The 16,952-nt window shown below is 40.0% G+C and overlaps 1 protein-coding gene across 4 annotated transcripts in view; it reads left to right on the top strand.

The window, feature by feature from the left end:
* PKN2 (protein kinase N2) overlaps positions 1-16,952 on the top strand; it is a 46,381-nt gene that overhangs the window by 16,459 nt on the left and 12,970 nt on the right. For 3 of the 4 annotated variants that reach the window (XM_028732865.2, XM_077928493.1, XM_028732866.2), the window contains 11 exons: positions 315-615; positions 5,209-5,360; positions 6,985-7,102; positions 8,796-8,941; positions 9,036-9,249; positions 11,216-11,401; positions 12,112-12,221; positions 15,337-15,480; positions 15,578-15,653; positions 15,967-16,138; positions 16,334-16,463. In XM_028732865.2, coding sequence (XP_028588698.2) covers positions 315-615; positions 5,209-5,360; positions 6,985-7,102; positions 8,796-8,941; positions 9,036-9,249; positions 11,216-11,401; positions 12,112-12,221; positions 15,337-15,480; positions 15,578-15,653; positions 15,967-16,138; positions 16,334-16,463 — 1,749 coding nt within the window. Of the gene's footprint in view, positions 1-314; positions 616-5,208; positions 5,361-6,984; positions 7,103-8,795; positions 8,942-9,035; positions 9,250-11,215; positions 11,402-12,111; positions 12,222-15,336; positions 15,481-15,577; positions 15,654-15,966; positions 16,139-16,333; positions 16,464-16,952 lie in introns of those variants that run through there. The other variant, XM_077928492.1, reaches the window with a different exon arrangement.

Here is a 16,952-nt window from a genome sequence, read left to right as displayed (position 1 = left end):
GAGACTTCTGAGACACGCCTAGGATTGCTGTGTTAGACTATTAGTTTTCAAGCATATCTGAACAGAGTCTGAATGTTTTGCAAATCCAATGTAACTTAAATGACTTCTGTTAAAAATAGGCACATGAAAGGTGTTGTGAAACTTAAACCTGTTACTCTTAAGTGTTGTCAGTTAGCATATAACACTATCATTGCCCCTGTAGTACATTTTCAAACAAGTGGTTAGTAAAAGGCCTCTTAAAATGAGTATTAGTTTTACAGAGTATTGTGGGCAAAGCCATTAATTAACTCTTGTGCTTTTTATTCTTCCTGTAGGGAGATGTGCGAAATATTCTTGTCTCTGAGAGCGTGAGCATTGGACAAAAAGTGGACTATTCGGACACGATGGTACAGCAGAAGTTGGATGAAGTAAAGGACCAAATAAAACGGGAAATAAGGAAGGAACTTAAAATCAAAGAAGGAGCAGAAAACCTCAGGAAGGTCACTACAGATAAAAAAAACCTGGCTTATGTAGACAATATTTTGAAAAAATCAAACAAGAAACTAGAAGAATTGCATCATAAATTACAGGAATTAAATGCTCATATTGTTGTAACAGAACCTGAAGATGTTACAGGTAAGTGAGAGGTGGTTTTGTTTTTTTTAATGGAGGTACTTAAAATCATCCTCAACATTTAACCTAGAAGAGTTAGCAGTTAATTTTGTGATGCCATCCTTCACATACTTTTGGTCTGCTTTTTAAATAGTGAGAGTTATATCAGAATTCACAAAGTTCTACCTGCAGATACATGCGCGTAAAGAGCAGCCATCTCCACTTTCGTTTAACATAGGAAAGCGGCATTAGGAATCTCACTTAGTCCATTGCACATAATTATATTGCTTCTGCATCTTATTCCTCTAAGATGTTGCATAGTAATATGGAAATGATGTAATTTGTAGCCGCAAATACAGTGGTGCCCCGCAAGACGAATGCCTCGCAAGACGAAAAACTCGCTAGACGAAAGGGTTTTCCGTTTTTTGAGTCGTTCCGCAAGACGAATTTCCCTATGGGCTTGCTTCACAAGACGAAACATCTTGCGAGTTCTTGCGAGTTTGTTTCCTTTTTCTTAAAGCCGTTAATAGCCGCTAAGCCGCTAATAGCCGTGCTTCGCAAGACGAAAAAAACGCAAGACGAAGAGACTCGCGGAACGGATTAATTTCGTCTGGCGAGGCACCACTGTAATAGAAAATATGCTTCGTATGACACTGCTCAGACTGTGGAATTCCAGTGAAACATTAGGTGAAACAAGTAAGGAAAATTCCTCTTGTGCTAATTCCAGTTTTCTTCTACAGCTTAGTAGGTGAAAAGGAGTGCTTGGATTGAACTTCAGAGAGCCATTGTGTCTTAATGGTTAGAGTATTGGATTAGGACCTGAGAGAGCAGGGTTCAAATCCCCACTCAGCCATGAAGCTCACTGGGTGACCTTGGGCCAGTTACCGTCTCTTAGCCTATCCTACTTCACAGGGTTGTTGTGAGAATGAAATGTGGAGAAGGAGAACCATGTACACCACCTTGAGATCCTTGGAAGATAAGAGGTGGTATATAAATGTAATAAGTAAATCTTTCACTCCCTAGCAATTTTTCATAGAAATGAAATCTTAGTCTTGCATGTGTAGCCCTTTGGCTGCATAGAAAGAAAAATAAATCTTCTTAGTGGGCTGAAAATGCTAAAGTTCAAACAAGCATCTTATATTAAAAATAAACTTTTAAAAAATCTGAGAAAATATATTACTGCTAAAGTAATACAGATAGCATCCTGCAGCTTAATTTTCACGGGAAGAGACTGCTCATGCTCCTACGAGTCACTCATTTTACAGGTGTTTTGAGCAAAATCAGCAGAGATTAACTATGGGTCTAAGTACAGTGTCACTCAGGGACATAAAGTCTCAGTAAAGAACAACGTGGTTTTGCATAGACTGAAAGCTCGGCTTTGTAGTGTTCCTATTTTGTGCAGATGCAGCAGGGAAAAAGGCGGGGTATAAATAAATTTCTTCTCCTTCTCCTTCTCCTCCTCCTCCTCCTCATCATCATCCTCATGACCATGTTGGGGTTAGTTCTTACTCCCTGCTTTCATTGTCTTACTCTTTATCATCCCTGGTTCTCCATTGTACTTGGGCAGAGCAGGTAGCGATACCTAGGTCTTGCTCTTCCAGGCTTCTGGCTTGTACGTGCTCCCCATTTTTGTTCTAGGACCTGCAAGCAGCTCTGCTCTCTTGGGAGCGTGAGAAGGTATCCCCAGCACAATGGCAGTGAGGCTACTTGCTGCTTCCTCAATCCCAGCAGCTGTGTTGTGAGCTGGGTGTCCTGGGCATGGAACCTCTCCATTCCTTCTTGTATCAGCAGAGATGAGAGAATCGCTGTCTGTTTCCCAGGCAACCAGGTCATCCCACTTCACCCCATCCACCTCTGTAGGCTCTGTTTCCTTTGTGTCAGAGCCAGCTCTTTGTTCACAACATAATGATCTAGGGACGGTTCTGCCATCACCTTTTAAGAATGCTGCTGTTTTTTTCGCATACAAGCACTGCATCAGCTAGTGGCGGTTCTTATGTTTAGTTCGTGAACTCACAATCAACCCAGTGGCAGGTCTTGGACCATTTGAGGGTTTTTTCTTGGTTGGTACGCATATGAAGTCTACTATCAAGTTTGCCATTCAGTAGACCTGGTTAGGATTGCAACCAAGTGTCCCCTTCAAGCCATACAGATTACTAAAATATATATCTTTATGTTGGTAATTACTGAAGTGCATTGATAAGGATGTTAGGAAACTATTGTCTAGAGTGCTAGTAGATGAGGAAATCTAAAAACCTGTTATATTTTGGTTACTCAACTGTAACAATAACAATTTGAAAAACTAATGTTTTTATCATTTGCTAACTTTGTAGCACTCTGAATCATAGCATTAGGCTTCCGCCTTTAAATGAGCACTCCTGTTAGAATGCTATAGAGAATGTAATATTTGCTGTAACTAATTCATTTTGTTAGTAAGTGTCTGAATATAATCCATATTGGAAATGCTTGTCAAAGCATATAGTCATGTTTGAAGAGTTTTACCTTGGTTACAATCCTGTCCTAATTTTCTAGGAACCTATTTCTGCAGCTATTTGAAGAGGAAGATTAGAGGAAGGATTGGCATTTAAGTCTCAGTCATGAGGTAGTTTGCTCAAAAGTGGCAGTGTTGAATCGGCCATTAGGTTCAACAAGTTTTCTGTGGAGATTGAAATTCAACAACATGAAATAAATGTTCTTTCCATGTTAGCATTGCCCAAGACTTTAGTCAGCTCTCTGTTTTATGTAAATTTGGATTATTCAGTTGGACAGTAAAGTGTTTTTCATATATTGTAAGTGTATATTTCTGGAAAGAACACAAAGTACAATAAATAGTGTGGTTGTAACCAGATATCTGGCCATTATTTGTTGGAACCTATGTTGTTGTTGTTTAGTTCTATGTCCAATATCAAGCACATGCAGAAATGTTTTCCAAGAAATATTTGTATTTCTTTCATGCTTCTGAGAATCAGTGGAGAAAATATAGCAGTAGTGTGCGTCTGAGAGAAAAAGGTGCTTCATTTTTTGTCACCTACCTCATATTTTGTGCTTTATTTATCTCTCTGGATATTTGCTTGATACATGTCTGTGTACACGTGTATGCGTACAGTGAGAAACGGAAAGGAATAACCGGAGAGAATGTTGATGAACAAAATTTTTTGGAAGGAATGGTAAAAGGAGATACAGTATAGCAAATGTGAGATCAAAACAACATGGGCTAATGGATTGTATCTAAGTCATACTCTGTGTATCTCACTGAAATAAATGGATGTATGTTAATGACTAAGTCCATTCATTTCAGTGGGACTTTGAGACATCAATGTTTGGGAAATAGTTCTCTGTTTCACTCTGAATTTAAAGTGGTAAAGTTGAGCCAAGAGAATAATTTCAAAACACTTTTTCCCTGGCCACAGCATTCCTTTTATGTTAATAGTATCTCTAGATGTGTGGAAGCTTTTTCAAGGTGTTCCCTGTAGTGGACATAATGATGGACCCAGTTTTTGTTGGAATGGGAAACTAATTAATGTTCAGTAAATACATAATCAGTAAACGTAAGATTAAGCAAATTGTCACTGACACCAAAATTATTGTAAAGCAACTAGACAGTTTGTTGATGCAATCCATGGATGGTTTTATAACTATAAAAGCCACAACTAGTTCTGATTTTTGATTACTTTATAGTAATCTCTGTGGTAGTTACGACTAACCAAAAAAAAAGTTTTTTAATTAGACATTCAGGCTCGCTCATGTCAACCATTCGTTCCTTTTCACCAACAGTCACTTAAACAATACAGGCACTACTTTTTTTCTTATGCTAGTTCTAGTGTTCTTGGCATAAGAAATGAATTACTTAAGCCTTAGGCACTGTAACCTACAACAAATAGTAACTTGTGCTTACCCATTGTATGTATGTAGAACATAAAGGAGATTAACTGAATCAACATCCTGTAAAGAGAGAGGGGGAGAGGATTGGATACACAAATAGAAGGGATATTTTTGTTAATGGCAGTGTTTTGGATTCAGCAGATGCTTCCATGGCTAGAAGTCTGGCAGGGCAGGAGGGGAAGGGTAGTCACTATGCCAGTGGTTCTACAGTAGTGGTTCTACAGATTCCCACAGCCCCCCAAAGCACAAGGGATTTTTGATGGGAGAGTTTCATGAGCAGAACTCTGGAACTGAGCCATTATTTATTGCAGTTGACCTTATTCTCAGCTTTTACTGGAAATGCTTTTCCATTATATTTGAAATATATTTGTGAAATACTATATTTGATAAGATCTCTTAGAACTATTATTAGTGAATGATTTAATTTTGTCCAAGAACTGTTTTCTTAGATTATCAGATCTCAGTTGGAGTGGAAAAGCTATATACTAGTTACCTAAGACAAGATAGGAAACATGATAGTCTGTGCCTCAGTGAGAAACCATCACCTCACTTTGACATGGACACCAGTTTGTGCAAAATACTGAAAAGTTACTTCAGTAGAAAGCATGGTAGATATCAGGTGTAATCTTGGGCAAAGATATAAAAGATTTCTTAGTAGAAGTACTGTATGCTTACTAAAATAATTTGGCTAACTGAAATAATTTTATATTAACCTTAATACTTTGACATTTTGCACAGATTGCCCCAGAACTCCAGATACACCAAACAGTGACCCTCGTTTTCCAACTAACAACAGGCTGATGGCCTTAAAAAAACAGTTGGATATAGAATTGAAAGTAAAACAAGGTGCAGAGAATATGATCCACATGTATTCAAATGGTTCATCAAAGGTAAGACTTAAGAAAAGCCAGATAAATTTACCATATTTCCAGTTTGCGTGCAAATGGCAATTTATTTATTTTTTCAGTTTGAGGAAGCCGCCCAGAGTGGCTGGGGAAACTCAGCCAGATAAGCAGGAAGAAAGAAATAATAAATTATTATTATTATTATTATTATTATTATTATTATTATTATTATTATTATTATTATTATTATTATTAATAATCTTGGGTAAACCAGACAGTGTTAAAGAAATGCATACTTCCATAAAGAGTGGTGTGGCCATTTAGAAGTAATTCATGTTAGGCTATCATACATGCATCACATTAGTTGAAAAACAAAAAAATGTTGGGGAGTTTGCCACATTCTGAAAACCTGATATTATATCACTACCTGATATGGGTAGTGTGACAAAATGCCTCGTAGGAAAATTCATCGTATGCTGCATTAAAACAAAGTTTCTAAATGCATTTTGTTTCCAAGCAAGGCAGGAATCTTTTGTTCGCTGGTTGAGTACCTGCTTCTTTTGAGAAGATGTGCCAACTGAACATCTTCTCAGATTATGCTGTAGCTTTTTATTTTTAAAAAATAGCCTTCGCCCTTCCCATTCTTACACTTTGGAAGTGCTACATCTGTCCCAAGCCCAGGAATAGTGCTCATCAGCAACCCTAACTTGGAACCAGGATGTTGGCATGTGGGGAAAGAACAAAAGAAATGCAGATTACTATAAGTGATCTGAATGGATTGCAGAGACTGAGAGTTGGCAGTTTGAATTGCTTCCTGATGGCTCCCTGACCTTTTTGAAACTCAATTTGTAGCTTTCCAAGCACTGTTTCAGTTATACATGTTAAATTAAGCTGTTAATCTTACTACAGCACTTCTAACATGGAGGGAAGCTGTTTCTTCCAAGCTCCTTTCCATTACTTCAAATATTTAAAAGCCTTGTTTTCCCTTGCAAGCTCTACCAGTATGTGTGTGGATAGTTTTGTCATATATTTTATTTGAAGAAACATCTTCCACATTCTCTACTGGCAAACAAATGCAAATGACATTATGGTGCAAGTCCTTAACTTTGGAGATCAGTGACTGCCGATAACAATTTCAAGGGCTTGCAGAAATTCCAGTCGTGAGTTTATACAGTCCACATGACATTACAATCGGTACAGGAGCCTTTTGATGATAAGCAGTGTGTTGCAGAGTACAGTAGTGCAACATTTTAGTTTTGCTTTCTGTGTGAACTTTGAATTGTTCTGTAGTACAGCAGTTCTGCATGTTGAAAGCTTCCACTCAAGTCTCTTGGGTTGCTGGGATCTACTTTCCTATTAAAACTTTATTTTTAATACTCTGCCATCTTCTGAAAGTGTCTGTGATAGGTTAAAATATATAGCAGGAAGAAAGAAATTTAAAGAGGCAGTAATAGAGTATTTGATGCAAAGTTCTGACAAGTGGATAAAACATAAATTGAGGGGGAAATACAATGGAGGAAGGAAACAGCAAAATGTATCACACAATAGTCGCAAAACTATACGATTTCTGAATCGCCTTGAATTTGTCAAAAAAAGACAACACAAGCTGCTGATACTTGGATGTCCCTCCATAATTCATATTTTAAGAGCATCTTTATTTTCTTTTTAGGATAGAAAGCTTCTTGCGACAGCTCAACAGATGCTTCAGGACAGCAAGACAAAAATTGAAGTTATAAGGATGCAGATACTTCAGGCAGTCCAGACTAACGAATTGGCTTTTGATAATGGTGAAGCATTCAAGAGAAGAACATTCTCTAAACTGGTTGATAGAATCTTGGATAGGATCTTGCCTTCCCCCTCAACCCTGGGGAAAATTCTAAATCCCCATGGTTGGCAATCCAGCCCCACTTTGTGGGAACTTCTCTGGCTTGCCCAACTCTATCAAAAGTGGGTGTGGGATAGTACATGCTGCTCTACATCTGTATTGTTTCATCTCTCCCCAGAAGAAGACCTGATCTATACAGGACTCTTGCCACATGGAAAGCTCCAAATTGTAAGCTTTCCACAAATGCCTAGTCGCATTTTAAGTGCCCTTCCCGGATGTACTGGCTCATTCACATGTAAGGTTAGAAAGCCTGCCATTAATAGCCTGGCTGAGTGGTGCCTTTGGCCTGCTGTACAATGGGTCATTGCACATGGTAAATTAATTTAAAATTTGACCAGGCGTGCATGGTGCACTAGTAAAGGCTTTCTGAATGGCCCGTGTCCTTTATAAATCTTGTGTTAGAAGCTTGTAATGGAATATGGGCACCAGATTTCCCATCATCTGCAGCCAGACAGAATTGAAGACTCCCTCAGTGTGTGAATTGCTGGGAGAGTGGGTCTTGTGTTTTCTTAATGAAGAAATGCAGAGGATACAATTCAAAGAAGAAAAGGAGGGTGGATGGGAGTCAAGAGAAATCCATGCTGGGCCACAGACAGAAGAGTGCTAAGGAGTGCAGAGAGAAGTAGTGGAGAGATACCATGAGAGCGAACAACTGTTGAGATAGTAAGCAAACCTATGGTGGTTGAGAAAGGTGATACCATGCATAGAAAATAGAAAGGAGGCTCATGGAATAGGCTGCGGAGCAAACCGGGTTGATTGTAACAATTCGAGTAAAATAGCAATTTGGCCCACTTCACTTAATAAAAATGTAAAAGACCCTCAGAGTGAAATGAGTTGTGCACTCCAGTTCAGTAGCACCAATAGAAATGTTGCAACTCCTGCCCTTTTTGCTGAGAAAATTGTGAGCGTGAGCTAAAGGTTTGAGCAGGAAATAAACTATAAGAACTTACATGGCTGCATTAGCACATAACACTCAGCCATGGTTTTGCCTTACATTCACAGGCTGGAAAGAGGCTGACTGAAGTCTCTGGCTTGCATGCTCTCCTCTCTTCCAGTGTGGGCAGGAGAAGACCTTGCCAGTGTTTTGTTTCAGATTCCCCTAATCTTGACTTGTCTTTCCGTGCAAGCTAGGGATTTTGAGTTTATCACAAATTCTGGCCATTTTCAAAACAAGCCAATTTCAAAGCACGGTCTACGAAGCCGCATTGTTTAACCAACACCAACCACGTGCCGATTTGGAGATTACCCAGCAAGGTGGATATTGTCTCAACAGCCTTTATGAGAAGTTGGAATCCCATGACACCATGCAGCTACCCTAAAAAATATGCTGCAGTGCTATCAGTTGTTGTATGCAAAAGGACCACTTGGTCTCAGGACCACAGGTATTCCTGAGGTCTTCACATTGGCAAATGATGTGTTTTTGAAAATTGTAACCTAAACTTAACATCTCACTTCTTTCACCAACTAGGCTAGGACTTTTAATTATTTCTGGTTGTTGTGGTCAAAACGTTTAGCAGTTGTTTGCATTAAGATAACCATATTAAAAAGCTAGTTGAATGCATACTAAATATCTGTGTGTGTGTTTTTACCTGCAGCAAAGCCTGTTATAAGCCCCCTTGAGCTCCGAATGGAGGAACTGCGGCATCATTTTAGGATAGAATATGCAGTAGCAGAAGGGGCAAAAAATGTTATGAAGTTGCTCGGATCTGGAAAAGTTACTGACAGAAAAGCACTCTCAGAGGTAATTTTAACAGAGTAAATAAAATCTGAATTTAAACAGTTCTATTTCAACCATTTTCTTAGCGGATTTCTTTTCTTATTTTTTCACAAACAAGGCTCAAGCAAGATTTAATGAATCAAGCCAGAAGTTGGACCTCTTAAAGTATTCACTAGAACAGAGACTTAATGAACTCCCTAAAAACCACCCCAAAAGCAGTATTATTATAGAAGAACTTTCACTTGTTTCGTCACCAACACTAAGTCCACGTCAAAGTATGATCTCTACACAGAATCAATATAGTACACTATGCAAGCCAGCCGCTTTAACAGGTTTGTTGTGCTGTGGTGTTCTTTTTTTCTGGAAATGTTGTTTGTTTTTGTTTCTGTTTGCGCTAATTGCATAATTGTGAGTATTTCAGTTGCTGACTAACCTCAAACTTCTGAGTAGTGGCTTGCATTTATGTTGGTTAAGAAGATTCTTGCGGTTGGTCTTTTAAGAGGTGGGTCTTGCTATTCTAGCACAGCAAAACCCAAAGAATTTTTGTAATCGGAATTGGCAAATTAATTAATATTGGAGACTTTTAGAGTTGTGTCCAGCTCTGTGTGCGCAGTGGTCTGCTTCCTTCTCCCCAGGAACCCCAAAATCTTCTCCTCTGGGACATATTTTGAGGGTATGGGGGTGGGGCACAGTGGGGCACAGGAGAGGGGGAGGGGAGTTGTGTTGTCCAAGCAGAAATATGTTGCATGAGACTTGAGGATCGCCAAGCATTGGATCCAACCCCTTGTCCCAACATCTGATCAGGCGAAGGATTTTAGCCCCCCACCCCCCAAGCCAATTCCTGGGACCCACAAAAGTCCTACTATCCACTAGCAGAGTCTAACACAGAATTTAGAAGCCCCTGATATGATGCTTTTAATACCCCCAAATGCTTTGAGAACATCTGCTCCATTATTCCTCGCGTTACACTTTTAGGTGACGTGGGGGGTTGTGGGCTCTCACCGGTCAACCATCAGACATGGCAGTAGAGATGAAGTATGGTCATAATCACATGCAACTGAGTTGTGATGGAAATTAAGTTTTTCCTAAAGGGAGATTTCTACAAAGCATTAAGACTTTGCTAATAACGTGAAGAGAGAATTGCAAATAGCAGCAATGTATAAAAATGCATCTCCCATTTACTTGTGCTAATGGGTTTTCTAGATTAAAGTAATTAAATATAAGAAATTTAAGAGTTAGTATTCCACAAGAATAAACGTCTGCACAGGGGTTATGGAAGTTGAGACTATATAGTCCAACAGTTCCTCTTGACAGCCTGTGTGCGTGTCTGTAATTGCAGCACTTCATAAAGAAAATAAATTCCAAGATATTTCGTATGCTTAATGAAGATCTTAAATACATCCCTGCAGATTTTATTTGCTAACTTGAAGCAGGTGTTGAATAAAAACTCTGTTCCTAATATGTTGTTTACTAAATTATTTAATAAACAACCAAATTAGAAGCACGAGCACAGCTGTTAGCTTGTGTTTCCCAAAATGACTTTAGTTTTTAAACTGAACTTGTAGCAGAACTAGCTCGTTACATACGTAGTCCTGCGCACACAATCTGTCCCTTCCCAAATAAATTCACATTGAAAGTTCACATGTAAGTCAAAGTTGAAATGGTAAAAGTTGATTTGCATTTTACTTACAAAATTAATGTTCCTTTTTACTGTATATGTGTTAAAAGTATGATGGGTGGTATTCAGCTAATTTTTACTCAGTGTAGGCCTATTGAAATTAATGGGTTTAGCGTAATCTTGTTAATTTATTTCAGTGGGTCTACTCTGAGTAATACTTGGTTGACTATCCCCCAGTGTGTAAGGTAGCATTTCCCAAACTGTTGCCCTCTAGAAATTTTGGACTGAAATTCCCATCAACCCGTTGGCCAAGGATTTATGGGAGTTATATCCAGCAACATCTAGAAGGCCTCACATTGAGAAAGGTGATATATGAAAACAAATGTATGTTTCGAAAGGCATGGATAGTGCTGTGAAACTTGTGAAGGTGTGCCAGGGAAACACTTGATCAGGGTATCCTGCCACCCATACATATGTATGCTTATTTTTCATAGACATTGCGTGAAGCAGCTCTTACATTGTGGCTAGCTAAAAAAAAAAAGGTTTGTGCTTTTAGATCGTCTCCACAAGACTGAAAGTTTGTGAGTTACCTGTCCTGCTACCATTCATGAGCTATTTGTATTTGCTGAAGCTGGTGTTTTGCTAGGAATATGAGCCAAGGCAATCTGATCTCATTCTAGGTACTTTGGAAGTTAGGCTCATGGGCTGCCAAGATATTTTGGAGAATGTCCCCGGTCGATCAAAAGCAACATCCCTTACTCTACCTGGATGGAGTCCAAGTGAAGCCAGATCATCTTTCATGAGCCGAACAAGCAAAAGTAAAAGTGGGAGTAGTCGGAACCTCCTGAAAACAGATGATTTGTCCAGTTCAGTACATTTTACCTTTGCTTTTATCTTCAGAAAACACTTTCATGAAGCCTTTTAGTAAGAGTAGATACATGTAAAATTGGGTTATTAGTAGTACATCTTAACAGGGGTATACTCAAGCACATCAGATCATTCAGGCTGAGGTCTTGAACAAGTTTCCTGTTTTGGAATAGGACCGTGAATGCTAAAAAATATTAAGTAGGTTGAAAAGTACACTGCCTTGGGAATCCTGAGAACTTATTTCTCAGGGGTGCTGCCACGTAAGACATTGCTAAAGCATTCCAGAGCATAGCAGGAGCCCTGGTGCCAGCTTCCATCACCACTGCCAGGCACATTGGTGAGGAAAGATGGAGGGAGGCTGCAGCAGCAGCAGCAGGGAATACTGTCACCAGTGTCAAGTCCTTTATCAGCGAAGGGTTGAACCCCACTCACAATGGATTGGGAAACTTCAACTGATGGGAGTTTCAACTGGGAGAGTGTGTCAACATTCACCATTATTTAGCAAGGGTAAAAGAAGCAAAGACATTAAACATAAGACGTTTAAAATAATCGTAAACTTAGCAGTAGCCATAGATTCTTGCAGCTCGTAATGTTTGTGCTATTTGTTTTTCCATTCCAGACATATAAGCAGTCCTTGCATGTTTTGCTTGTTTTACTTCTTGAAAATCCTCTTAAAGTTCTAAGCTGAGTTTGTGTAATTTTCTTACAGACGAAATCTGTGCTGTTTTGAAGTTGGACAATACGGTGGTTGATCAAACTAGCTGGAAGCCTATTTCCAATCAGTCATGGGATCAGAAATTTACACTGGAGCTAGACCGAGTAAGGACCTCTTTATTGTGTTAACAGTGATTACCAACTTGGTAATTTTATGTTTATTTGTCTGTATATATACACGGAGAGGTCCTAGCTGGGATCTGAAGTTTTGTTTGTTTTTTGCTGCCCTGCTCCTTCTGGTCCTTCAAAATCCACTTCCGAGTTCTGGGGTATTACTTGAAACAGGGTGTTATGAGGCACTGAAATCTGCAGCAAGGGGACTGGAGGAGTAAGCAAAAATTTGAGAGGGCACTTGTATAAGCAGAAGTGCATCCCATCCTATAGGATTCTAAGTCTCTGTATTTTGTAATAAATCCCCCACTATTGGTGATTTATGGCTCTTATCTGTCAGTTTCTTGAGGATGAAGTTAAGAGTGAATGTAGACTTCAATGAGTGATAAACAATATTTCCTCCGGTTAAATAAATTATTTCAATAGACCTGAAAGTAGATACAGTCATACTTCGGGTTACAGATGCTTCAGGTTGCATTTTTTTCAGGTTACGGACCTGCCGAAACCCGGAATTACCAGAACAGTTTACTTCTGGGTTTTGGGGGTTGCGCATGCGCAGAAGCGCTAAATTGTGCTTTGTGCAGAAGCACCGAATTGCAACCCATGAGTGCACAGATGTGCTGCTGCGGGTTGCGAACGCTGCGGGTTGCGAACGTGCATCGGATCACGTTTGCAACCCAAGCTTCCACTGTAGACTGGAAAACAACAAAGCTCTAAGATCTAGCCAATAAAGTTTTATAACAAGTCAAACAGTTAAGTCAAACAGTTATTCTTAAAATAACAACAACAACAAAATTCTTCATTTGCTATTTTCACAGTCTGCCAGTTGCTTTAATGTGAGAGGGTGAAAGGAAACTGATATTTGGCCAATGAATAAGATTTCTTCCAAAGTTAAATATATACCATATTCTTCCAGAATATTATTTTGAAAAATACAACCCATTAATTATATAAAAAAAATTTAATCAATTGAACTGATTTTGAAGTTAATATCCCAACTAATTCTTTCTTCGGGAAGGAGATTTAAGCTAAAATGTGCAGGGTTCAATTCTGGGCAACAGAAGTGCATTTTAAATTCCTTTGAAATCAGTGCAGTTTAAGCACTTGAACTGAAGGCTTGTTAATATTTTTTAACTTTCTGGAATGAATACGTGCAGTGAAGGTGGTCTTGAGTGTTGGGGGTAAATTCACACATCCAGACTATTTGTTTCCTTAGGCAGAAACAATGCAAGTTAGTAAATGGAGATGGCTTGAAGCACTGTGATAACGGAAAATTGTTTCATTTAATAGGATCCAATGATAACAGGGGATTTTGTGGAGATTGGGAGAGCCCATTTATATTTGTGAATTGAAACAGAAGAATTACCTGTGTCTGATTCTCCTTCGTTGGTGGTTGTTGTTGTCAATAAACACTGACGGAAATGCCTAAAAATTTCTAAGTGGTGTACAATTATTTAAAATAAAAGCCTAGGTGTTCCCTTTCGCAAAAGGGAAAAGCATGGCTGATGGATGGGGCCATGTTGGTCTTTAGCATGCTCTTGGGGTGCAAGAGGTGCAGCCTCCAGTAGCCCAAAGCTTCCCTTGAGCTTTGTGGTCCCAGAGCAATTGACTTGTGGAGCCAAGTGCTCATTCTGGCAGGGAGGAGGGAATCTAGCTCCCTTCAGCTGTTCCTTCTCTGACTGATGGATGGGGACAGGCTCAACTCCCCCTCTGCATGCTGCTCTTCCTGGGAGGCAGGAGGTACAACCTCTCAGTGACCCTTGGTCCCCTGACCGACAGCAGAGGCCAGAGTGTTCTTCCCTTCAGCACTGTCATCCAGGCTATATATTACAGAAGTTGAAGGAGTTTCCTTTTATCCGCGCCTGTGACTGCCAGTAGTAAATCGTTCCCTTTCAGCCTACCTAGTGCCACACCGAATTAAGCTACCTGTAGTGTTTGTTCTGCATGTATGGGTATTGTTTCAAGTGGTTATGCAAGGCAAGAATTTCGCCTTGTAAAAATATATATTTTCACGGCTCGTCTTTCATAACATGGACTGCATTAGAATAAACGTTGTTGACTCTGTATGCAGGTGTTTTGATAGTTGCCATTTTAAATTGGAACACACTTTACAAAGGGCCTTGTAAAACCCTAGGTTCACCCTGAGCACTGTTGCAGTTGGGGGGGAGGGCATGGTGCAGCAGTGGTAGAACACAGGTTTGGTTTCCAGTATCTTGAGGAGGGACTTGGATTGATTCCTGCCTGAAACCCTGTAGGTCCACGGCCAGTCAAGTGTAGAGAAAACTGATTTGGATATATTAATGGTCTGACAGAGGGATCAGCAACCTAAGGCCCATAGGCTGCTTGTTTAACCGGCCCATGGACCGCTGCCACCCGCTCGGTCGGCTCCCGTGCGCTGCGCTAAACTGGCGCAGAGCACAGCGGGTACCGCCTTCCGCGATGCTGGCCAGCTTCCCATTGGCTGCAGGAAACCCCTGCAGCCAAAGGGAAGCTGCGCACACCTCTGCGCCAGAAGGAGCGTCTAAAATAGTGTGTGCGTGCGCACACACGCCCCGGCCCACCGTGGCGTCTGCAGAACCATGAACCGGCCCAAGCCACAAAAAACTTTGCCGACCCCTGGTCTGACATGGTATAAGGTAGCTTTCTGTGTTCCTATGGAATGCTTCTGGTCACTTGTTAATGCCCATTCTTTTATAGGCATGTCTTCCTGGCCCGTTCATATGAAGTAAGTGAAACATGTATACAGGGTCAGCAGTGTGCTTCCCCTCCCATGCCAGAGTCACCAGCTCCCATAATGAGGTGGTGCTGGGGAGGGAATGTGTACACTTGCATGGAATGTAGCACCTAATCTGGTTAGTGCAAGGATTTACACTTGGGCAGCGGAACCCCCCTTTTCTTTTTCCTCCATGCCCCCACCCACCCGCAATCTTTTCTGGGGTTTTGCCCAATCCTCCAGAGCAGATTTGGGAAGGAAATGGTGAGGGTTACAGGGGAAGTTCCATTGCCCAAGCATAAACACTTGCACTTATGGAGTGAGTGTATTGGATACAATCTTTAGAACTGTAGCAGCTGCACAAATTAACATTGTCTCCTCCTCAAATCCCTTCAGTCACGTGAATTAGAAATTTCTGTTTATTGGCGCGATTGGAGATCTCTCTGTGCGGTGAAGTTTCTGAGGTTAGAAGATTTCTTAGACAACCAGCGACATGGAATGTGTCTCTATCTTGAACCCCAGGGTACTCTATTTGCAGAGGTAAGTGCCAATGTTTTTAAAAGAAAATTATTAAAGGCTGCGAATGCTTTCCAAGATCCATTGTTTTGTGATCTAACACATCTTGTCTGAATTGCAGGTTACATTTTTTAATCCAGTTATTGAAAGAAGACCAAAACTTCAAAGGCAAAAGAAAATTTTCTCCAAGCAGCAAGGTAACAGATTTCATCAAATCGGTGTTGTATCTTAATCTTAATACAGGTTTATATTCTCAAAAGTTAACTGAAAAGGATGCTGACGCTAAACGTCAGAATTTCATGTAAAAATATTTGTTTAGAAATTGTAGATAGGGCTTTCAATAGTGAAATCTGTTTGTAAAAAAAAGGGGGGCAGGAAAATGTGGAATATGTGACATGTTCAGTTTATTCATCGCAAATAATAAACTAATGAATATGAATTCTCTTTTAATTGTAGCTTTTGGTGATAAGTAAAAAGATTACTTGTGCTCTCTGTTTTCTTTAACCACAGGCAAAACATTTCTCAGAGCTCCTCAAATGAATATTAATATTGCCACTTGGGGAAGACTTGTGAGAAGAGCTATTCCTACAGTAAATCATACCGGCACCTTCAGCCCTCAAGCTGTGCCTGCCGCAGTTGCAGGAGGTGATGCGCACATTCCTGAATTAAGATCACCAACTAGGTAAGTGGCTGAGATGCTTAAGCAGGCTTATATGGCAAAACTCCTGTGATGTAGAAGGAAACACAAGCTTATTTTCTCCTCTTGAATTTCCTTCTTCCGGTTTTAAAAAGAGAAAAGTATCAATTAGCATGAAGTTATTTTTTAAATTTTCCTAAATTGTCGCCATGCTCACCAAGTGAATTGCTTTCTTTTAAGTGACTCCCCTGTAGCCAAACTGGTGTTTGAACTTGAACCCGAACCCCCACATACTCCTCCACGTGCGTCTTCTCTTGGAGAAATTAGCGAACCTTCGCCTGAGCCAAAGGCTCCACCTACACCCACTCAGGCAAGACTTCTAATATAGATTTAAAACAATAGCACAAATTGTTGTGTCTAGGTTTGTGAGAAATGTGACCTCCAAATAGCACAGGTTGTATTCTTGATTAGTTGTTGTTTTATCGACGTCTTTACTTTTTAATAACTGGTTGCTATGCAAAGCGTTCTGCAGCTGATCTTTCTGTGTGCAATTTTCTCAACCGAGTTGTGTAATAGCTTAAAGCGTTCTTATAATCAGGTCATTCATGACCTCTCCTTTTAAATAACTGCTGAACTGCAAAAAACTCGTTTGCACCGTACTAGCATTTGAGGTAGTAGATACTTGACCAAAGAAGTATTTGAAGTTAGAACTTAACCAGAGAACTGTCAACAAGCATTTAATGATCAACAAGTCTCACAGGTTCGGAAATCCCTGCCAAACCAATAAACATTTGTTAAGACTTCTTAAAAGAAGCAGGGATGGACACTGACATGTTTCACTGACAAGGCCTCACTCCTT

The sequence above is a fragment of the Podarcis muralis genome, chromosome 5 (genome assembly GCF_964188315.1).
Source record: "Podarcis muralis chromosome 5, rPodMur119.hap1.1, whole genome shotgun sequence".
NCBI lineage: Eukaryota > Metazoa > Chordata > Lepidosauria > Squamata > Lacertidae > Podarcis > Podarcis muralis.
Note: the sequence above shows the minus strand (reverse complement) of the source record. Positions and strands in the feature narration are given on the sequence as shown.